Source organism: Phalacrocorax aristotelis, chromosome 1 (genome assembly GCF_949628215.1).
Source record: "Phalacrocorax aristotelis chromosome 1, bGulAri2.1, whole genome shotgun sequence".
In the NCBI taxonomy this organism is placed as follows: domain Eukaryota; kingdom Metazoa; phylum Chordata; class Aves; order Suliformes; family Phalacrocoracidae; genus Phalacrocorax; species Phalacrocorax aristotelis.
Window position 1 is genome coordinate 1,864,918 of NC_134276.1, and position 22,940 is coordinate 1,887,857.

Here is a 22,940-nt window from a genome sequence, read left to right on the forward strand (position 1 = left end):
GAGCAGTATTGCAACTAAAAAATGGAAAACAAGTCAAAAAAAAAAAGCCCAGGCTGACCAGCTTGTTTAGTCTGTCAGAGAAAACTGCTTCAGGATTTTATTTTTAAAAAAAGAAAAGATTAAACCAAGCTCTAATTTAAGGCTCCCAATTAAAGGCTATTCAGGAATAACTTTCACACTCATTGCTAAGAGGAGAGAAAGGTTTAAAAACAAAAGGCAACTTGTTTTCCCCCCGTGGTAGTGCTGCTCCAGACCTAAAAATCCTCATCATTTCATACAGCATCTCCTCAGGACAGTAACACATCAGGACCTGACAAGCCGTAAGCAGTAGCAATAAGACATACAATGGAAGTCAGAACACATTTCACACATGGCCTCCCCACAACAAACCAAGTGGATTTGTTCATATGAAGGTTACAAAATCCTTCATGATTTAAATGTAGTCATAGCAAAGAGTCTCTTTGTACTAAATGTGCACATAACGTAATATGCTTAGCAGTGGGTATTTGCTTTTCTTACAGCTTTGTCAAGAGGGGGATTTGCAGCCCAAAGCAGGTCATGGTCGTTTGAAAAAGCAACTCCCTCCATGCTTGAAAGTCTCAGTCTGTGACCTATGCTCTGGGGATGCCGCCGGTCGAAGGCGGGCACACTCTGAACGTTCGCTTGAGGAGCTAAGGAAGAACCAAACTGGTGATTTCAAGCCAAAATGCCCCATTCGGTTACGTCCGAGGAAAGCATTCCCCCTTCTATTAGGAAATCTCTATCAAGGGTTACAGTGTGTTGCAGGTTTAAAGTGTTCATTGCAATGAAGACACTGGTGTTTAAACTGAGTTTAGAAACTGAGGGCATCTAGAGAACGACTCCAGTTTGGAACCTGACCCAGCTGGAAGAGGTAGCATTTCAAACAAACTTGAAACTGTCCCAAAACAGAAGGAAAAGAAGGGGTAACTACCAGAATCACGTGAAATGAAACTATCTTCCAGCTCCCTTGATTGAAGGTTGTGTGTCCTCAAGTAGTTGTTCAATCAAGGCAAGGAAATAAAGGTTTGTGAAAAGAGAAACACTGAAGAGAGAGCATAAGCTTCCTTACTTTGACATGGTCTCTGCAGACAGATCTTCAGGATTCCTAACTTTCGTTTCTCCTGAAAGGACAACAGAATTTAAGTTCACGTCAGCTGGGAGCCTTCAGCCTGCTCTGGACTTAGAGCAGTGCCTGTACAAAGCTTTTAGGCACAGTTATTAAGAGCGAGCCTACTGCAGTTAACATGAATAATTAACAAGCCTGGAATTAATAGGAACGGTTGGTGCTTTATCGCATTATAGCTTACGGGTAGGAAACACTCCCCGCAACTGTTCCATATTTGCAGCGTATCTTAAAACTAAAGAACAGACCTTATTTCTACCAGTAAAGGCCACCTATAAGTTATGAAGGCAGGGGTTGGTGCCAATATGTAGGAAGGACCGAGTCCACCACCACCTCGCACAAAGGTGCAGGGAGTCGCAGCTTCTGGCACATGAGGACAGGCAGCTGCGGAGCTCTAGAAGCCACTTTTCCATCTCTGCTTCTGAATAAAAATTGGGATGTCTTAAAGGTGCTTTCTTAGCCATCTTGGGAGGGATTCATTACATCTTCTTTAAAAAAAAAAAAAGGGAACATGTAACATGCTTATGTGATTTTAATTTTATTTATTTTACTTACCATGGCCTCGGAGATCTAACGCCACAATCCTGCACTGAATCCTGTTAATGATTGCGGACTGCAAGAAGGGACAAAGATAATATAATTTGCCAAGTGCCACGCCTCAGCTACAAAAGGCTTAGCAACATTAAGCACTCCCTGAAAGAGCAGCAAAAGCTCAGATGGTGCAATGAAAACCATCTACTGTCAACAAAGTGGCTCCACCTGGATTGTACGAGGTGTCACTGAAAGCGAGCAAGAATATTCCATGTAAACTATTCTTAATTAACAAGGGCTCCACCCTTTCTACAATTGTTAACGCCGTCTCCGAGGATGTTTTTTCCATTGTGCATAAGACATTACGTGTTTCCTAGGATAATGAATTCAAGCTCTGTAGCACCTCTGAAAACTGAAATGCAAGCAGTGGGATTACAGACACCAAAGTAATGCCCCCCCCCCTTTGCTCAAGCCCCACGTGTTATAAAATTAGTCTTGGCTATACACAGCAGACATGAAGATGAAGCAGCTGCTTTGCAGCACACATTCAATTTGCTCTGAAAGAACAGAATTTTACAGTAAGGCTGAAATGTACAAAAACTGATTAGTCCAAAGGGCTCGGCGGGAACAAGCGAGGAACCTTTTTAAAGTAAGGTAGGGCTGCAATACGATTATGGCTCTATTTCTTCCTGACAGCTCAATTTATGTAAGTTATTCCAGGCATCACAGTGATTAAGCGACATTCTTTGTTGAAAGGAAGACATTTGTGTTAAGGAATCATTGATTATTTAAATAACAACCCTGCAGCAGTGCGGGAATTTGTTGAGGGATTCTTAATAGAACCACCTACATAACGGGCAGAGATCTGAAAGCTACCCAGTCCTCATGTTTTGGTTGTTCAGCTACGCAGCTCCTAAATGATGGTAGCAGTTGCTCTCCCCCAAACCCACTGAATCCACAAGGTAATATATTAGAGCCCTTAAAGACACTCTGAAACCTCAATCTGCAAAGCACTTATGCACCTAAGCAATAATTTAACTAGTCAGATGAGCCGTCTGCTGCTAAAAAATCAGATTATTGTCAGAAGGGAATAAGGAAAGAGGTTTGTCAACATGGTGTGAGAGAACGGGAAGCTTTCCAGCGCCCGGAGTTTCATCCAAGTAGGAGTACTTTGGCCAAGAGAAGTACAAACACATCATCCAGAAAGTTACCAGGCCATTAAGCAAAAGAAGAAAGCAGCACGCTGCTCCCGCAGGTGTTATTTTGTTTATAGACGGTTACTCGATGGTTCCCAATTTGGGTTCCTTCTTGGGTTTTTTGAGGGGAGGGGTTGTTTCTTTGTTGTTTTTTTTTTTTAAATCACAGAATCACGAAGGTTGGAAAAGACCTCTCAGATCATCAAGGCCAACCCCCAACCCAACACCCCCAGGCCTCCTAAACCACGTCCCCACGTCCCACGGCTACACAGTGTTTGAACCCCCCCCGGGATGGTGACTCCAAGTAAAGTTCTGGTCCATTCCAAACATTTAACGCTTGATTGCTTGGGACAAACTTTCATTTCAAAATGCACAAAGGAAGTAATTCTATAGCGGCCACGCAAAGCCATGAGCTATTTGTTGTAGTAGTTTCTTTTTCCAGATGCAGTCTCAAGTCCCAGGCATAAATCTGCGTGAATCTTGTGTATCGTCTAACTTTGTTAAGTGCTAACAGTAACATAAAGAGCTAGTAACTGCAAGGTACAGTGTTAGAAATCAATCATGCTGCTAAATTCAACTCTGGAGGTTTTTAAATGTAAAAATGGTACTGGTGTTGCTATTGGAAATAAAGAGCTCTAGAGTGGGTGGAAGTGTCTTGTAAGAAGCCCTTTCCTTAACTCAGAAAAACCTGACTTCGTACCTCTGCCTCCAATTAAAAGCAGTGACCTTCCCTACATCTGTTTAAGGCACTTGTATTAACATAACCAAACCACTAAACTAGCAGAGGAAAAGCTCTTGTCCATCTTGGCAACCAATGAGCTACGAGCAAGTACCTACAGCATTTAGTGAGACAGAGATTTAAGACTTGAAGTTCAACAGTTTCAGAAGACCCGTATCTGCACCAGCCTCTGCGTCAGCTCAAGTTACAAAGGTGTAAAACTCCTGTTCAACACCAAAATTACAGTGCAGCCAGCGAAGTACTTTTCTACTGCATCTCATCGTAATGTAAGATGGTTTATGATTACACCGTCAGGATTACTCACAGTTGTCATGCTGGGAAGTCAAGAGCAGTCGCTAGTGACTCCCGTAAAACATTCATTCTTGTTACTCATTTGAATCTCTGCTTAAAAACTAAGTGATCTACAGCCCACCAGACCGCTAAAAGGTAACAAATATGACACAGCCAAAGGCATGGGGGAGATGTAGAGACTTCATCTGTCATCCTATAGCATCCTTCTGTTAAGGGCACCCGACAGTTTGAAGAGCTCCTGGATTAAAGAGGTCCCAAATAAAAATCACAGTGCAAATGATTTTACTTGAAATTCTTTAAAGAAGTCTTCTCCCTTAACTCCCTTTATTTCTTCAAGGGAATGGGTGGGGGGCAGAATTACAGTTTGGTCAGTCCCCACCTCACTTTGTGTTTCCGAGAGTCACTGGAGCGGCAAATGAGATTTCTCAACAAGTCAAACAGGACCTCAACCACCCAAAGATAATATTGTTATGATGAGATAAAGCTGTTGAACTTCCACCAGTAGCCATGGAAAAGCAGCCTTCTGAAAAAAAGTGTCTATGCCAGGATGAGAAATGTCTTGGCACTTCATTAAAACACACAAGCTATTCAGCAGATGTAGTTTTTGGTTACTGCTGATCGTTAAAACCTGGACGATAAACCTTTGCATGTGCTCTGCCTATTTAAAATTTAATACATACACCGACAGCAAAATATTTACGAGACTTGAGTCAGGTGCACACCAGGAGATTATAAAACAGTTTTCTGAACTGATTTTCCTGTGCTTAACACAGCTGACTGGTTAGTTGCCTTCCACACTCAGACAACGATGTTTGCCTGCATACACAGTTCTATAAAGCAGCAGCTTACTTACAGTAAATACAGCCCAGGAAAGCGCAGAATGGCCTCCACCATGTAACAGCAGCAAGACAGGCCCCTCCAATCCGCTTTTGTAAATTCGAAAAGTGTATGAACAGTTAAGGACATTTCACAGAGTTATTTGAAGTCAGTTACTCAGCTGAATGTATCCTGGAGCCTGCGCCACCTGACGTTGTTTTGTTTTTACCCTTGTGTAGGTACCCGAGGCCTCATTTCCGCCTCTGAACAACAGGTGTGTGCAAACATAACCTGGACAAAACTTCACCTGCTTTATTTAAGTTTCAGGAGTTGTTTTCATGCTGCCTGGATCTCCTGCTCTCTGTAATCCACGCATCTCCTGCCCCGCACCCTTTTCCCCCTGTGTGCAACAGTGAATTGAACAACTACGAGAAAAACCAAACCAGGATCAGCACGCACTTTGGAGAGGGTATTTTGGGAGTATTTTCCTATTATTTCCAAGGAAAAATGTCAGGTAAGCCAGCAAACAAGATTTTTAGGACAATACAGGTACCCTCTGGAACATACCCAGCAAAGATGCTTCATCACGGTAGCTGAAGTCCCCTTGCAGTGTACACACAGGCACTGAAAAGTCCGTTTAACTATCACTAAAACCAGTGTCACTTAGGGAAAGGCACTGAACCGACAGTTGTGAGAGCTGTGTTCAGTGCCCAAAACTGCAACCGACAGATCATACAAAGTCACCTCACCCCCTTCTGCTGTCCTCCCTCTGCTCTCGAGGCGGATAAAAGCGTTCCTCTGAATCTAACCATGCTACCCGCGGCTACCGACCAAGCTGTTCATCATTTTTCTGCTGAACACCGCAGATCCTTTGGATCTGCAGGCTGCAAACACTTCACACGCAGGTGCTGCCTACACCCTTTCAGTTGCAGCGAGCTGTGTCAGCTTAAATAGTCTCATCAGCTGGGGTTTGTTTACACAAGGAGATCTGATGGAGCAGGAACAGGTAGCTGGGGCAGAACAGTGGGCACCAACTCCATTTGTTAATTAAGCTGCTTCCACAATACGCATCTGTCCAAAACCTTTCACATGGGAGCTCAAGCTTCTGTTAAAGGCTGTAAGTAGCACAATAAATCCCAAACAACTAAGATTTGCTTAAATTTGGGATGCTTATGTACACCACCTACCCAAATCAGTCCACTGCCCTTTTTATTTTATTATTTATGAAGCCTCGGGGGTGTGCACAGCCCTTACATCAAAAGCAGACAAGGTGCACATCATAAGGAATTCATAGGATCAATTAGAGAAATGCACTTAATAAACACAAAATAACAAGCTGAGTAAAACAACAAAGAGAAAGAATTTTCTCATTTCAAAGCATCACATGCTACTGGCATTAGAGAATTACTTACTAAATTGGTATTTGGAGAGAAATAGCTTGAAAGTTTGATTTTCCTAATGGCTAAGCTAGAATATGCATGCTTAAAAACGATGCAACTATTTAAACTGCAAGGCTGTGTTATTTAAACACAGACTAAAATGTTTTCATTTTGTAATTAGGTTAAAAGACCTGGAAGTACCTCTCAGACCTGCTTTTGCCAGAGCTGCAGGCAGAGGTAGGACTGATGGGAAGCCTTGTCCCAGCACCTTCACACACTGTACTTGTTGGGGCACTCCCAGTTAGCAAATGGCCTGGATACAACAGCATTTGAGCACGTCAAAGAGGATGACTGCCATCAGCTGGATTAAACAGTAACTGGAAGACTGGGAAAGAGGAGTCGGCTTGAAAAGAAGTATAAAAGAAACATGAACACTTGCAAAAGGGGCACAGAGCTTGGAGAGGAAACGGCTGTGGTCAAAACCTGGTATGACACTGCCAGAAGACTCTCTGATGGCATCACCGCCCCCGCCTTGGCCAGAGCTAGAAGCTCCCCTGTCTGCACACCAGCTAGTGGACTGACAATCGGGGGCGCAACAAGTAGTGACCCACACCTCAGGTGTATATATGTAACCTCACACGGTGCTTTCGCAGCGTCATGTGCATTAGTGGGAGCAGCACAGGTAGCGTCTACACCTCCCACAGAGACCCGCACAAGTACGAGATCCTGCAGTCCCAGAAGAAACTGTAACCCACACTTCTTAGAATCACAGAATGCACTGAGCTGGAAGGGACCCACAAGGACCATCGAGCCCAACTCCTGTCCCTGCACAGGACAACCCAAATTCACACCAGGTCTCTGAGGGCCTTGGCCAAGCGCTTCTGGAATATCGCCAGGCTGGTGCCCTGATGCCTCCCTGGGGAGCCTGTGCCAGGGCTCCACCACCCTCAGGGGGAAGAACCTTCTCCTAATGCCCAGCCTAACCCTCCCCTGGCACATCTCCCTGCCATTCCCTCGGGGCCTGGCGTTGGTCACCAGAGAGCAGAGACCAGCCCTGCCCCTCCTCCTGCCCTCGGGAGGGAGCTGCAGAGCGCCATGGGGCTGCCCTCGGCCTCCTCTGCTCCGGCTGAACAAACCCAGGGACTCCAGCCGCCCCTCGTACGGTTTCCCCTCTAAACCCTTCCCCAGCTCCGTGGCCTCCTCGGGACACTCTCCAGTACCTTTATACCCTCCATGTCCTGCGGCGCCCAGCGCTGCCCACAGCACTCGGGGTGAGGCCGCCCCAGCGCGGGGCAGAGCGGGACAATCCCCTCCCTCGCCCGGCTGCGATGCAGGGCTTGATGCCCCCCAGGGCACGGCTGGCCCTCTGGGCTGCCAGGGCACGCTGGGGGCTCGTGTTCAACTTGCCGTTGGCCAGAGCCCCCAGGTGCCTCTCACGGGGGTGCACATGACTGTGCACCTATGTTTGTGTGTGCAGGAACAGAACTTCCTGGGATTTGTCACAGAAAGGTGTTTAGAAATTGGCAGGTATTTATTAAGATCTCAGCATTTAGTGTTGGGGTTTGTCTGTTGTACTGCTGATACTGATTCTGAACATAGAGCTCACTGACTGCCAGTTAACTACCTGTTGGTGATAAAAATCAATAAACAGCTTTGATCCTGATATGGTTTAAACTATGGGAACCGATGAGTATTTCCCTGCAAAATATATTATTGAACCATTGGAAACACTTCTTTAAATTCATGATTACTAAAGAAGCAATGCCAGGAACTGACCTTTCTAGTACCTCTTAGCTGCCGCCTTAGAAGGGATAGCTCTAGTTACTGACCCTGAGCCTTACAGAAGAAAAAATGGAAGATGGAAGAAATACATGAAAAAGATGAAGAGAACCCAAATAAACTTAAGGAGAAACTTCAACATAATGCCCCAGTCACCGAGAATAAAGAAAGTTCAACCTAGAAAAAAGGATATATCCTTGCCAGTTTCATTTTCTACCACAACGTCCTCCATAGATTCAAAGTACTGGCTCCAAGGCACCGGTGAAAAATCACGCTTTCTTCCAGGGCTGCAAGACAGCAACAACAAAAAATAATCAGTAAGATGTATTTTTAAAATCTTTCATTTAAATTGGACATACAGTGAAGAGAATACACTGGTGTTACACACAGTTTAGGACTGGAAGCAAATGAGGTGTCAGTGAAATTCCCATACAATATTAGCAATTTTATGGTGAGTAAAGAAATCCTCCTTTCCCCCCCCCCCCTCTAATTGTTGCTCCTATTGAGGAGATCACAAAAATGCACAGGAAAACCAGTGGAGACGCAAAGAGAAGAGTATTTTCCTGGTAAAGCAATACCACGGAAGACCGAACAATGGCAATTTAGACTGGCAAATCACACAGACCTAAGGCAAGGGAAAAGAACACGAACAGGGCACACAGCGACACTGTCCCAGCACAGTCTCCCAATTCACAACGACCCGCAGGTCAGGCGCTTCAAACATCAGAGTCAAAAGTTATTAAATACCTTTGTATTTAATGGTCTTGCTCTAGCCTTAAAGCAAGCCTGATGCTGACATGACTGGGAGCACCCCAGTGCCTTGAACACTGGACGCCATCCTAAATTTATGACTCAGCTCATGAATCACAATTAAAGAATACGTCCCTCTCCGAAGTCACCTTGACACCACAGTATTGAAAAGCAGTGTGTCAGCTGTTTACTGAAGGTTACTACTAATTTACCATGTACTACTTGTCGTGACACTACAACTTTCCTAGAAATCTAAGTTTTGGAAGAAATGTCAAAGTCAACCCGTCCCGAAGGCTGAGCGGCTGGTAGAAAAACCGTGGGGAGAATTGAAAGGTATGGTATATACAAGAAACTTAGAAACACTGTTGGGGGGGAATAAATAAAACCCACCAGGTTTAAGTTAACAGCAGCAAGTTTTAGTTACGGCTCAAGTTTCCTGGAATTTATTGCAATGGTTAAAACTTTAACATATTTGTAAACAGATCTAGTATTTAAATACATACATACAGTACATACATACAGTAGGGCAACACCAGGACTGTGAAGGAAAAGAACAAGACCAAATTAATTCAGTATATGCTTTCATATCTATCCTGCCTTAGTTAAGTATAAGGACCACGAGAACAGCATCACAATAAAGACCAATAGACACTCCTCAAGCTGCCTTCCTCCATGTTCTTAGAGCCACGCAGGCAGCTGTCTGTGATTCTGAAAATATCCTGTATAAAAGCATTTTGTTAGGAAGGATGCTGTCAAGTCCGGCAATGCCAGGAAAAGGTAGTGAGTCCAAAAGGCCAAAGTTATTAAGAAAATTTTAAAAAATAATAATATAAAAAGGTAGGATCTTTAAAAGCTGTATTTTAAATGAAGGATCATAACAAGACTGCGTAACACTGACGCCACATGAGAATGGGTTTTCGGCCTCCAGTTTGCTTTGCAGTTATTCCCAGCTTGCTGTAATTCCTTCAGAAGTCAGAACCTACCCATACAGAATCACTGTCATCAAAAAAAAAAAAAAAACACAAAAAACCCCAGGAAGGTAAAAGCTGGCCAAACTCATTCCAATCCCCAGAGACTTCTGGATGCCCAATCCTATCCAGCACAAACGAGGGAGCTCGTGCCCAGAAGCAAGATCTCCTTCTGTTACACCGTTTGCCAAATACCAATGAACGAGCATCGCACAGGCAAGAAAATCGTAGCAGTGGATGCCGGGGGAAGAGAAGGTGCTTTGGAGTCGGGCCAGAACTGTTGTGTTAAAAGAGGATTCAGCGCGATGAACAGTTTGGGCGTCGGCGCTACCTGTGGACGGCTTCATGTTTAGTAACTACTACTATTTGGAGAGATTTCCTCCTTTTGTATAAGCTGGTATCTTCCTGCCAGTGCTCCGCATGCCCAGGGAATAACACCTGAACAGAGGCAGTAAAGCAAAGCCTGGTTTTCCCAGTAACACATTTCTAAAAGGTGAATCACAGTCACTATTCCCCATAATCAGTGAGACTCATCGCCTCTTAATAATAAGGCTAATTTCTGCCACAGTTTGTTGACAGGTACATCGCAAAGCACTGCAACAAATTATGCCTTCAATTAGCTGCTCCTGCAGTACTAATGTCAGGTCGCACCAGTGCCTTAGGGAATGCAATTCCCCCAAATTGTTGGGTGAATGCAGACCTGTTCTGCGGCCATCGTATAAACCAGGACTCTCAAAGGTGCCCAGGCGAAAATCCAATTTATTTTTCGCTTCCATCGAAAGGTGCAGCTGTGCCCTCTCTTTGCATCCCCATTCCTAACAAAAGGCTCCACAATCAGAATTTTCCTGATGACTCAGTTGATGCAAAAATCTGTTTCTCAGGCTGATACTCAGTAAGGCTAAAAGAGTAAGGCTTAATTTTGGCAGTGACATAATTAGGCTAGATTCGAGCCCAGTATACAGGATGAGTAACAGTGCACCATTTTAACAGGCGTTTTGCACTTCAGCTCTTCTGGGGGAGGCAATCAGCACAGAATATTAAAATCAAGCATGGGCATGGGGGGTGAAAGACCTTCACAGAAGAAAAAAAAGTCTCCTCTGTTGAAGGAAGTTTCTCCTGAATTCTTGGCTTCCTAAAGAAACACAAAGGAACAGACAAAGCAGCTTTTCAATTTTGTAGAAACAGAACTCCTATTTCCCCTGATATTTCTAGAATATGAAACATAAAACAACCACCCCCTGAAGGGTCCAAATGCACTTCTGTGGGTTTCCAAGACTTCAGTATTGCTCTTGTCAAATTTCAATTAAATAAAATGGCATGTCACACACCTACGTAAATCCAGAAAATATTAATCTCTTTTACTGCCTCAGTTCAATCTCATTTTCTGATTAAAGAAAAATATCACAGTCGCCTTCAAAGAATGCTGTAGATCAGGAAGAACAGAACGATATTTTGTCAAGATGACGAGTTGTAATAATATTGGGAAGAACCAAGCACACCTGCATAGGTGTCCAGGTATCCAAGGGAGGGAGACTACATTTGCCACGACACCGATATGACATGCTAGGAAAACCATAAACACAAACACTCCCAGTGCAGGTCAAGATTAAAAGAAATGAAACCTAATGCTGAATTTCATAAGCAAGAATTTGGTATGAAATACAGCAAACGCGTATTATTGGTAAGAGCTTCAAGCTACCTGACTTACAACTGGTTTATCTTCTAGGACCATAAGATGACGAGAGACCGCAAAGGTCCATCCGGCTCTGCAACGTGTCCCCGAGAGATGCCAGCACGGCAAGCGCTCTGGAAAGGGTTAAGCAGGCAACAGGGGATGACCTCCAAATTTTCACTCTAAGCAGGATGGGGATCTCCAGAGGCTGCATCCTCAGTACTGTGTTGCATTAAGGGAGGACAGTTTCCATTAGCTTGTCACATAAAATACAAGTCACTCCCAGCCAGTGCTTGTTCCACGACATCTGTGACAACAGGGCCACAATTTAATTAGGCTTTGAGCAAAAAGGAGTACTTCTGTTTGGTTTTAAGCCCACACTGTGATAACGGTTGTCTGTTCCTTACAATATTAATGACTGTAAACAGCCCTAACGTATTGTCCTTGCCTGGACTATGTGTTTTTCAAGCCAAGAGTCCTACTCTATCGATTATCTCCTTGCCTGGAAGCCATCCTAGCCCCAACCACGTTTGCTCTCCGTATTATTTCTGTTTTTTTCTGGAGATGGAGAGAACTGCCCACAGCTTGGATGATTTGCCTTCTCCAGTTTTTTAAAAGGTCGGATGTGCAGCTAGGGACAACAAATTTCATCACCCTTTTAAAATGCAGCATTTCAACACAGACTTCTCCACAGCATGTCATGGCTGGCTTTAGGTTTGATTGTCCTAATTCCAGGTGATTAGCAAATATCATCGCCTGCCTGGCTACATCGCTTCCAACATAATCCATAAATCTGGTAAATGGCAGGACCTCCCCGGGAACCTCCCCTTTATTGTGAGACCAGAAAGTTTGTAAGCGGACTCTCTTACTCTCTTAAGGGAGGCAGAACATGGGGGGATCCTGGAGCAGGTTGCTGATTAACTGTATCATGCCAGATGAAGAGTTTTGGTTGTGGTGACAAATTAATTCACTTTTGTGAAAGCAGGGTTACAGTACAGACAGCCAGGATTACAGAAGACAAGGGAACGCAGCAGCCCGTGGACTAGTGCAAGGACATTAAACCCATATTGTGTAGGAGAGGTATGAAATCCCATGAATCATCAGTTTGGGATAGTTAGCATCAAAATTAATCCCACCAAAAAACAAGAAATGAACTTCTCGCAGTTGCACACCAATGCCACAAAGCCCAAGCTGCAACAATGTGAAATAGCTTGTGCTGTCACTGAGGGCATCTGGCTCAGGGTCCATCACAAACAGCAAAACCCATGTCATAGTTTCTACCAGTAAGCATTCATTTTTAAGCATTCAAGACTGCCAGAGGGAATATTAAACACAGCACTAACAAAATCAGCTACCAATAGCCAAGCCACACAGAAAATATTCATTAATCCTGCATGGGTGAGAACAGGTATAGAGGGACCCAGCATTGCTCCTTTTCTGACAGATGAAGAACAGATCTCAAAACCAACGAAGCCACGTCACGCACCCAGGCACAAGGCAAGAAACCGCATTAACAGGACGGGGTGCGCGGTCCTGGGGTGCACGGTCTCTGAAAGCCGGTGGTCCATTGGCTGACTGCGTACATTGAAGTGAGAGCGTGGTGACCCAGGCCGTGGTGTGATTCTCAGGCATCTAAGGACATTCTCAGCTTGGGGCACAGACTGTACCACTACTGCACAAAGCACTGGTGCCACCATGTCTGGAATACTGTTCTTGCAGCTGGATCAATGATGTAAGGATATAACTTAAGAGGATTCGAAGAAGTAGAGAAATAATTAAGACTGGAAAACAGGGCATACAGCACGAAGCTTTACAGAGCCGATCAGTTAAACATGACGCCAGGACTGATGTGGGGCAGGGTGGTGGGGAAGTAAAGGGGTAAGCTAAGTTAACTTCATCCCAGTTGCTCAAATTGAAGGGGATTTTTAGCTCATTTTCCCAAGCAGATGTCTTCATGAGCTCAGATAACCTGGAGAACTTGGTATCAGTCTCAAGCCTCTTAGGTTGACTTGAGGCAGCTCTTTCTCCTGGGACTGGAAGGCAAAGAAAAGGCGACCCTCCAGTTACCGAGAGCACTGATACACAGTCACCCTAATGTGGGATAAACCTGCGAGGCTAGTGAAGACGACATCTCCTTCCTTCCCCATTCCTCCAGATTTAACCACTCCCCGTGGACAGATCTAGCTGAAAACAAAATGGTTTTCATAGAATCATGGGATGGTTTGGGTGGGAAGGGACCTTTAAAGCTCACCTAGTCCAACCCCGTGCCATGGGCAGGGACACCTTCAAGTCAGTCAGGTCGCTCAGAGCCTGTCCAGCCTCACCTGGGATGTTTCCAGGGATGGGGCACCCACAACTGCTCTGATCTCTCCCAGATCTTTCAGCCAGATCTGTTCCCTACCTGGCTAACTGCGAGGCCACCCAAACACAGCACAACGGAGAAGATGAAGACAAGGAGCAGGACAGTCGCCTCCAAACAATGCTTAGGAAAACGCAAGTGACCTCTGATTTAATAGTGAGCCCCGAAAAGGTCAGAATAAATGTTGCAGTTTTCTACAAAACACCTGGTGACCACAGGAAGCTGGGCAGTGGCTGATTTTAGAGAACTATTTCTCTCAAGAAGAGAATTAGTATCTTTGATTTGTTATTTTTCCTAGAGCTTCTTTTTTTAGCACTACATCAACACACATTCAAAATTAGAAGGCCAATAAACAGCAGCTGTGATTTTGCACCTTCCTATGCTGAAGCAGTATTTTGCTGACCAAATATTTAAACTGACAGAACTAATTACTTGCTTTTTCAAGTATCCGGCAGGCCAAAACAGAAATGTATCCAACATAATAACTTTTCTAGAATGATCCTTAAACTCTAAGCCAGCCAGCATATTAAACTGGAATCACAAAACAAATTCTGGGCACCCTCTACAGCTAGTTTTATCCTATTGTGCAGCTTGTCTTCTTCATCATGTACTGAAAACGTGCGTATACTGCAAGTGATCCGGGAGCAACAGGAGCCCGTGCGGCTCAACAAATCTATTCCCAATTTTTAAAGGGGTTTTCTTTCAGGTTATTTACCTAAAAAGGAAAAAAAACAACCCAAAGGTTGTACCAAGCAAGGAGAAGCATTTTTAGAAATGCCTTTTTTTGCTGACCCAGAGCCTATACTTAAAACTACCAACGCAATTAAAGAACACTGTGGGCATCAATCAAGATACTTAATTCTTACACCATATTTGAACCTGACCAAAGCAAATCAAAACATAATTTATATGTAAGAACTGCCACAGCTGACAAGTTGCATTTCAAAATTCTCAAAATAGACAAGGGCAGTATTTTAAGCTCTGCCTTAAAGCTACTGAATATGTAAATTGTTTCTTTATTTTAAAAGTTTCAAAAAAATTGTAAGAAGGAGGAAATTGTCAGTTGCAATTGAATAGTTGCAATTGTCATGATCGAATTACACAGATCAAATCCAATCAAGGCCTTCCAGATAATTAAAAGATCTAGGAGATCATACATAATTTTTATTCACACATTGGAAAAGAACAGCAAATTCTTCTTAGTTTCCAAATCCCATCCAGATCCTCAGCTCTGAACAAGCTAGTTCTGTAAGCAAACTAGGGAAAAACATAAGACAAAATAAGAGAGCACACGCACCGGCTGTTACAGCTGTCAGGAGCTGCTTCTGCGGGTCTCAGTCCTTTCGCTTCACTAGCCATTTTGCAAACTCCATTATTTGATTTCCCCCAAAGAACTGGGGCCATAAAGTTTGATTTTATTTCCATTTCAAGTGAGTGATTCAAACAAATCACTTTCAATACGCAGGTGACCTCAAACACAGCCTTAGACATATCTGCTCCTTAAAGGACACTGAAAAACAAACTTCAGGTTCCTCTCAGTGGTGTGATTTTCACACACTGCTCGAGTCAAAGAGAGGCACCATCTTCCTTAAATACAGGCAGGGGAGTGCTACGCTGGCAAAGGCGAGTATTGCTGGAACAGCGCGCACACGTGTGTGTCTGCAGACAGGCGGGGGCTGCGATTCAGAGGGAGCAAGGTGGCAGAAATCAATGCGATGTGCTGTGAAATACGACGAAATTCTAAGCGTACATCTCGTGCTACCGCAAAACTACGTTGCAGCAGCCATTTTAACTATTCAGTGGTTTTACTTAAATATTAATATCCGTGTTCCACACGGTCAAGGATCCAACAACCCTTCTGTTTGCATTTTCACATGTGTCGTTACTTCGATACACAACTGGAAGCGTGGGAATGTGCAGCTGCAAGCAGAGCTAACACTCACAGCGATGGAGCAGAGCACTGGGCCCCGCATGACGGTCCCACGAGCACAGCACAGCTACTCGCTTTGGCCACTTTGACTTCTCGAATGAGACTCTCCAATAAAGAGACATAAGGAAGCGATCGTGCTGGAAAATGGCAAAAAATCATTAAAAAAAAAAAAGAGAAACAAGTCTATTTTTACCTATTGCAATGCAGCAATAGGTGACATTTTATCACAAACTACTGAAACACGGATTAACCCTTTAAAGAGCACATCACCAAAAAGGTACAAGACACTATTTTGGTTAAGAAGTCCTCAGTATAAATGGCAAAAGCTTCTTTGCAAAGCGAATAATCTCAGAGTAAGCTTGAAAATTATGTTTTGAAGAAAGCACCCTACCCCGTAACTTGCCTTTCCAGTCAAGGACGCTTGAGAAATCTCAGTGCTGCAGTAAATTATTTTTCTATTTTCCTACAGCAATAGCGTTTGCTGCAGCCTCTGCTTCTTATCATCTGCTTCCAACTACACCACACAGGCACATTAAACATGGCCTGCCTGGTTGATAAAAAAAAAGAAAGAATAAAAAGGAGACTACCCAACACGCTAGTCAGAGGGTTGCTGAATATGAAGCACAGCATTTAGCTATGGAAAAATCAGCTTGCCAGCACTGCTGGATATTCAGTTTAAACCCATTTTAATGGCCCTGCTTCCAATTCAAGAAATTCAAAGCACAGAAATAAAATAGATTTATAAACATGAGATGCTTGACACAGCAACAAATGTTTCTCTAAGTTTAAAATTCAAACTTTTACAGGGAACAAAAATAATTAAAGGACCATTTCAGTACAGCCTTGTACATTTGCCAGCACCACAAGCCACACTTATCTTTCTCCGTGGAATTAATCACATTCTCTTTCAGCGGCCTGACTATAGAATCTTGCACCTGTTTGTATTGAACTGCACCCTGCTAAGGCTAAACTTAGCTAAACTTAAGCCCAGGCAGAAATAATTTACCTGAATGCAGATAAGATTCAAGCAGCCCCACAGCAGAACTGTAGCCCACAACCTGAACAGCGGCCAGAGTCACACCACCAAACAAAACCCACACCAGTTCTGCTGAGGTGTACGAATGAAGTTATCACCTACAAATGTAGATGAAATAATGTTTCCTGTTCACAGGTACAGGAAAGCCTCTGTTGGAAGTTCCACATCCAGTTTTCAGCTCTGAAACCAAAAATGAACACACAGCTTAAGGTGAGGAGAGATCAGAGATTTTGGGGGAAGAAGAAAAAGTAAAAAGAAGAAAGTGTTGAGTCTACAGACTGATCGGGTTCAGAAGCAAAGGTCTAGATGATGCTGACATCCAGCCGCCCTTATGTCCTGCAAGCTTCGCCAGCAACCAGAGACAAGGAAACGATACGATCACGCAAATAGGTTGACAAATTCAATTCCATGTAGTTCGGGTGTTCAGAAAGGTTGACTAAACTCTGAGCCACGGTGCCTGCTGCGCCACTAAAACCAGCACCCATTACCCACCCTCCATCTTCAGACCAACGCTGGAGCTCTCCGACACACCACCACCCTACCCACGCGGGCTGAAAAGCCACCTCACCACCTTGCCAGATCTGCCTTCCAGGAAACACCACCACCATCAAATCATCCACAGCACAACAGCTTCATCTCACCATTACTTGCGCTTTGCTGCCTCCGTATTACAGTTCTTGTCTCCTTTTTACCCTTAAGTAAGGGTAAGGGTACACCAGGCAATGCTCCAGGCCTGGGGCAGAGGGGCTGGGAAGTGCCCGGCGGAGAAGGCCCTGGGGGTGCTGGCTGACAGCCGGCTGGGCATGAGCCAGCAGTGCCCAGGTGGCCAAGGAGGCCACCAGCCCCCGGGCTTGTGTCAGCCCTGGTGTGGCCAGCAGGAGCCGGGCAGGGATGGGGCCCCTGTGCTCGGCCCTGGGGAGGCCCCACCTCGAATGCTGGGCTCAGGTTTGGGCCCCTCGGGACAAGAAGGCCCTGGAGGGGCTGGAGCGTGTCCAGAGAAGGGCAGCGGGGCTGGGGCAGGGTCTGGAGCACGAGTGTGCTGGGGGGCGGCTGAGGGGGCTGGGGGGGTTTAGCCTGGAGAAGAGGGGGCTGAGGGGAGCCCTTCTCGCTCTCTGCAGCTGCCTGAGAGGGGCTGGAGTGAGGGGGGGGCTGGTCTCTGCTCCCAAGTCACCAGTGACAGGACGAGAGGGAACGGCCTCAGGCTGCGTCAGGGGAGGTTTAGGTTGGGTGTGAGGGAAAATGCCTTCCCTGCCAGAGCGGTCAGGCCCTGGCACAGGCTGCCCAGAGAGGTGGGGGAGTCACCGTCCCTGGGGGGGTTCAACCACCGTGTAGCCGTGGGACTTGGGGCCATGGTTTAGGAGGCCTGGGGGTGTTGGGTTGGGGGTTGGATGTGATGATCCGAGAGGTCTTTTCCAAACTTAATGATTCCGAGATTCCAAGTCTCTCGTATCTCCAGACAATGCCATTCTCATGTCAGAGGTGCAGCGCCTCACACAACAGGAACATCACCCATAAATGGATTTACTCGATGTCAGGGCAGTAAACCAAAAATACAACCATGCTGTGCAACTACAGTGTGATTATGAGCTATTCCCTGATGCTTCAGAGGAGAAGGACAGGACAGTTCTTAACCGCAACCTCAGATTTCGTATTAGTGCTTTCAGAAAGTATTGGGGGGTGGGGGGAAGGAAAGAGGTTTATAGCATTACAGAACAAAAGAAAATTTAATAATCATTTCTCTAACAGCAAATGTGCAAAACCCTCTGAAGACAGCCAAGATATGAAGCATTATATAAACTAATATCTAGGATTGCTACTAACAAGCGCTGCATGAGCATAAATATTACTGAACTGCAAAAATACTCCACAGGCATACATCATAAAATCCATTTTAAAATCCCTGGAAATGCTCGGTTGTAATTTGTTTGTTTACCTGCGATGAGTTAAGTGAAGCAACAAATATCACAGGGGTTTTGTCAGCACCTCATTAAGTTATTAACTTAACAGCCTGTACTTTTGTCTATTTTTCTAATAAAAATTATCACGAGGATGGATTTTTCAGAAACCACAACACTGACGTGGAAAATACATCCCGCAGCATGGCATCGTTTTGCAAGAAGAGAGCCAATTAGAGGCACATGAAAAACCCATCAGCTCCTTTAGCTTACCGACTCTGCGGTCTCGCCGCAGAGCGCGGATCACCCTACGTTGCAGGAGATTAGTTTCTGACTTTTTATTTAACACGGAGACACCTGTCTTCAGGAAAGATCTGACAGAAGCTGACACCAGCAGCAAGACAAACTGCAAGCTCATTTGCATCCTCTTTAAGGCCACCTTAACACCAATGTTGGCAGTTTTTTTGATTTATTATTGAAGTAGGAACACCCAATCAAACAAGCAATGTGTCATGGTGTTTGTTCACAGGGCCATTGGTGTACGCACTGCTGTACGGAAAGAATTAGGCGGGTGCTGACAAAGTTTACAATGCGTGAAACAAGTATAAAGTCTATTCAAAATTACAGACAATAACCAGAGGGTATGAGATTCTTAAACAGCATAAAACAAGAAGAAAAAAACTTTATTTCTTCAGCTAAAATGGAAAAATTGTGCGTTTGGCAGACTTCGTACACCGTAAGCATTTGCTTGGTGAGCTCTGTTCTGAACAGAAATTATAATAGATTTAACATTAAATCTAGCCTTATATGCCCCATGTAACCTTCAGCACGCTCCGGTGAAACACAAGACTCTGCAACACAAATGGGTGAACTAGTTGCTGTTTAGTGACTTGCTCATAACCCCACGGTTCAACACAACGTCAGCAAACTGAGCCCATGAGTCCCAGTGCCCAATTTCAGATAACCACGAGATACAGGAGAGCAGACAGCAGTCCCAAGAGAGAGAGCAACCCCCTCTGAAAGTAATTCAAAACTGCTTCTTCCTAATTTCTCTATTTCTATACTAACAGTACAAATTAATCCTTAAATACAACTTTTTTGCTTGGCCTCAAAGCCATGCCATGAAATACTTCCATGAAGCTTGGCTTTAAAATAATTCGTATTAAAAGAAATAAGTATTTGACAAAGATTTGTATTAGTTCATATATTAACTACATCAATTGTATTATTTGTATTTGTATTATTCTGTGATTCTATTATATCTATCCAAATATAACACAAAGAATAAGATGTGAAATAAATATTTTAAAAGTATGCTTTAAAGGAGAGGAGAAATAGTCCTCTCCCACCCATAAATACCTAAACAGTTTATTTCAGCCGCAGCGGAGTAGCTGTCTTTTTCATTATTTCTTTTAGTTATCTGATTTCACGCATCAAGGCAAAGGTTTCCTGTAGGAATCGTAGGATATTTTTATCCTCCAAATAGAGCACTTCATATCACGCAGGAATCGCACGGGGCGCACCTGGACCTCACAGAGGCTAGCTCTTGCACGGTGGCCGGCCTTCCTCCGGAGGATCAAACCCTGCTCTTCGTCACTTTGTCATTTCTCCATGTTTCTGCCATTCTGCTTAAACCTACATTTTTGGACAGGGCTGCTGAAGTGTTCTGTTCAGCATCCTGAGTCCCTCCTGAGCTCAGGTCCCCATAATTATTGCCAGCTTCCTTCCCTTCACTCTGCAACTGTAACTTTCCTCCCTATAATCTAGCCATAACCCTGCTGCAATATCATCTTGCTCTGCTTGGAATTTAAGCTTCTCCCTCACACCTTTGGAGGTAAAATTACTAAATTCCCTTCAAAGTCATCCCATGCGCAAGCCATTTTCTCCCTCTGACTCATCGCTAGAGAATAAAGCTTTTGCTGAGGTTGTTCTTGTCCATCAGTCCTCTATAGCTGCCATCCACTCAGCTGGACACTGGGCAATCTTCTCTCACAGCTTCCAAAACATGTTCTCACTCCTGCTTAAAAGATCTGACATCTGGACTGGACTATCCCAGATCTTCCATCATCTGAAGCAGGGACTTAAGTCACCTGGCAGAGCTCACCTACTGCACAGCTTCGCATAAGCGTCCGCCACTGAGAAATAACATTTAAATATACCTCTCTCTCCCCCAGCCATGCTTTGAGGTGCCACCGAGATAAATCACGACACATTAGGCCCTCCCTTCAAACACAGATGGCAAAAGGACTCAGAGAAAACGGCTGCTGAAGAGCAACCCCAGCACCAGCTGCCTTCCCCCAGCACAAAGGATACTCCTCGGGCAGTAACACCTTTGCCTGCCTCCTTGCCAGGGACAGGCAGCTGGAGACACCCCATCCAGACGCTGTTCTCCTGGGACACTGGTAAGGAAACCCAGCACACCACAGGGCCAGCCCGGGGTGCTGCTGGCCTCTGGCATCATGTCACCATCCAGGGAGACCCAGCATGCTGTTGGCCACCTCCCCCAAGCTGCCACCGCTGCACAAAGATCCCCTCACCCTAAACCCCCAGCAAACAGCACCCGCTTTTCTCCCTTTCCCTGCCAACCCCTCCAGCAACCAGCACCCCACCCAAAAAGTTCCCTCTCCCACAGACCACCCCCAAACAATCAGCACCCTGACCTTCAAACACCCCAGCAGCAAACACCCTAACCCTCGATCCCACCCCCAGCGACAAGTAACCCGTCCCCCAAGGTACACCCCCAGCTCCACTCAGCACAGGGCACCCCAACCAGCTCACACAGGGTGGCCCCTCACCCCTCTGCTGCCACCTTCCAGCAAAAAAAATCTCCTGCCTCTAAACCCCAAAAATAACGAGGACCCCTCCCTCTAGACCCCCAATAAAGAGCACCCACCCTTACACCCCCTAAAAACGAGCACTCCTCCCTCCAGAGCCCCTAAAACGAGCACTCCTCCCTCCAGACACCCCAATAACCAGCACCTCCTCCCCCTCCAGAACCCCCCCAGTAACGACCCCTCCCTAAACTGCCACTGAGACCCCTAGGTCCACATCAAGGAGCACCCCTCGCCCCACCGAGCATCCCTCCTCTGACGCTGTTAGCCTCTTGCCTCTTCTGCCCCCCGCCCCCCACTCCCCCGGGTCCCCTCAGCCGCTCCCACCCCTCCCCCACCTACCCCATGCGCATCTTGGAGCCGGACTGGCCGCCGCCACCGGGCAATGGAGGCCGGGGAGGGAGGCGGCCCAGGTGCAGCTGCTTCTCCAAGGCTGACATAACGACGAACGAGAAGCCGACGAACAGGGACACACCGCGAACCACCCACCCACAACCGGGCCGCCGGCTCCGCACCGGAAGCGGCCTCCCACCACAGCGCCGCCGCGCGGCACCACGGGAGAAAACCGCTCCCCGCCGGCACCCGTAGCGCCCCCCTCCCGTGGCCTTCTGGGAAATGTAGTCCGCGCCTCCGTAGAGCGCAATAGGGCCGCGGTGCATGACGGGAGTTGTAGTCCCGGAGCGCCGGTTACCGGGCGGCAGTTACCTCAGCCTTTGGCGGGATGCGGCAGAGGAGGCCGAGGTCGCTTCCCCCGTCGGTGGGGGGTTCCCGGCGAAGGGGAGGTAGGTCGATACCGGGAGGGTGGCGGGGTGGGAGCGGCGGTTGGGAGCGTTGCCGTCGCGACGGGCCGCTTGAGGCCGCTCGGTCCCTCGTCCCCGCAGGTACCGGCGACACCCCCGCCTCCACCAGCCTGCCGCCGCTAGTGGAGGGCCCGCCGCGCTGCCTTCTCCGTTGCACCGTTTCCCGAGTCCTATGGACGGCTCCCAACTCGTCCGTCGCCTTCGTCCGCCTGAGGTGGTGGGGGGAGACCTCCGAGGGCACCGTCTTCCAGCCCGGGCAGCCGGCGGGGAGAACCACTGCCCGGTACGCCGTCCGCTGCGGGCCCAGGCAGTTCGCTGCCTACCTGACAGGTACGGTCTCAGAATCACAGAAGGGTTTGGGTTGGAAGGGACCTTTCAAGCTCACTAGTCCAACCCCCTGCCATGGGCAGGGCCATCTTCAACTCGATCAGGTCACTCAGAGCCCCGTGCAGCCTCACCTGGGATGTGTCCAGGGATGGGGCATCGACCACCTCTCGGGGCAACCTGGGCCAGTGTCTCACCACCCTCAGCGTAAAACATTTCTCCCTTCGATCCAGTCTGAATCTCCCCTCTTTTACAGAATAACAGAATGGTTTGAGTTTAAAACCACCCCCCCTTGGCCTGTCACAGCAGGCCTTGCTAAAGAGGTCGCCCCCACCCTTCCTACAGCCCCCCTTTAAGCCCTGGGGGGCCGCAATAAGGTCTCCCCGCAGCCTTCTCTTCCCCGGGCTGAACAACCCCAGCTCTCCCAGCCCGGCCTCGCAGCAGAGGGGCTCCAGCCCTCGGAGCATTTCTGTGCCCCCTCTGGCCCCGCTCCAGCAGCC

At 46.4% G+C, this 22,940-nt stretch overlaps 2 protein-coding genes across 8 annotated transcripts in view; one reads left to right on the top strand and one right to left on the bottom strand.

Annotated features, from left to right (window-relative positions):
- Nucleotides 1-21,864, bottom strand: part of PPME1 (protein phosphatase methylesterase 1) — a 35,308-nt gene extending 13,444 nt beyond the window's left edge. Inside the window, exons 1-5 of one of the 2 annotated variants that reach the window (XR_012662786.1) lie at nucleotides 21,659-21,859; nucleotides 8,068-8,162; nucleotides 4,755-4,846; nucleotides 1,700-1,757; nucleotides 1,091-1,142 (exon numbers count right to left, since the gene is read on the bottom strand). Coding sequence is in view for 1 of the 2 variants with exons in the window: in XM_075107222.1 (XP_074963323.1) it covers nucleotides 1,091-1,142; nucleotides 1,700-1,757; nucleotides 4,755-4,847; nucleotides 8,069-8,162; nucleotides 21,659-21,756 (395 nt within the window). In the remaining variant the exon portion in view is untranslated. Of the gene's footprint in view, nucleotides 1-1,090; nucleotides 1,143-1,699; nucleotides 1,758-4,754; nucleotides 4,848-8,067; nucleotides 8,163-21,658 lie in introns of both variants that reach the window. The other variant, XM_075107222.1, reaches the window with a different exon arrangement.
- A 96-nt stretch (nucleotides 21,865-21,960) lies between these two features.
- C2CD3 (C2 domain containing 3 centriole elongation regulator) overlaps nucleotides 21,961-22,940 on the top strand; it is a 59,905-nt gene continuing 58,925 nt past the window's right edge. For all 6 annotated transcript variants that reach the window (XM_075107372.1, XM_075107719.1, XM_075107552.1 and 3 more), the window contains exons 1-2: nucleotides 21,961-22,098; nucleotides 22,198-22,446. In XM_075107372.1, coding sequence (XP_074963473.1) covers nucleotides 22,038-22,098; nucleotides 22,198-22,446 — 310 coding nt within the window. In that variant the 5' untranslated portion in view covers nucleotides 21,961-22,037. The remainder of the gene's footprint in view (nucleotides 22,099-22,197; nucleotides 22,447-22,940) is intronic.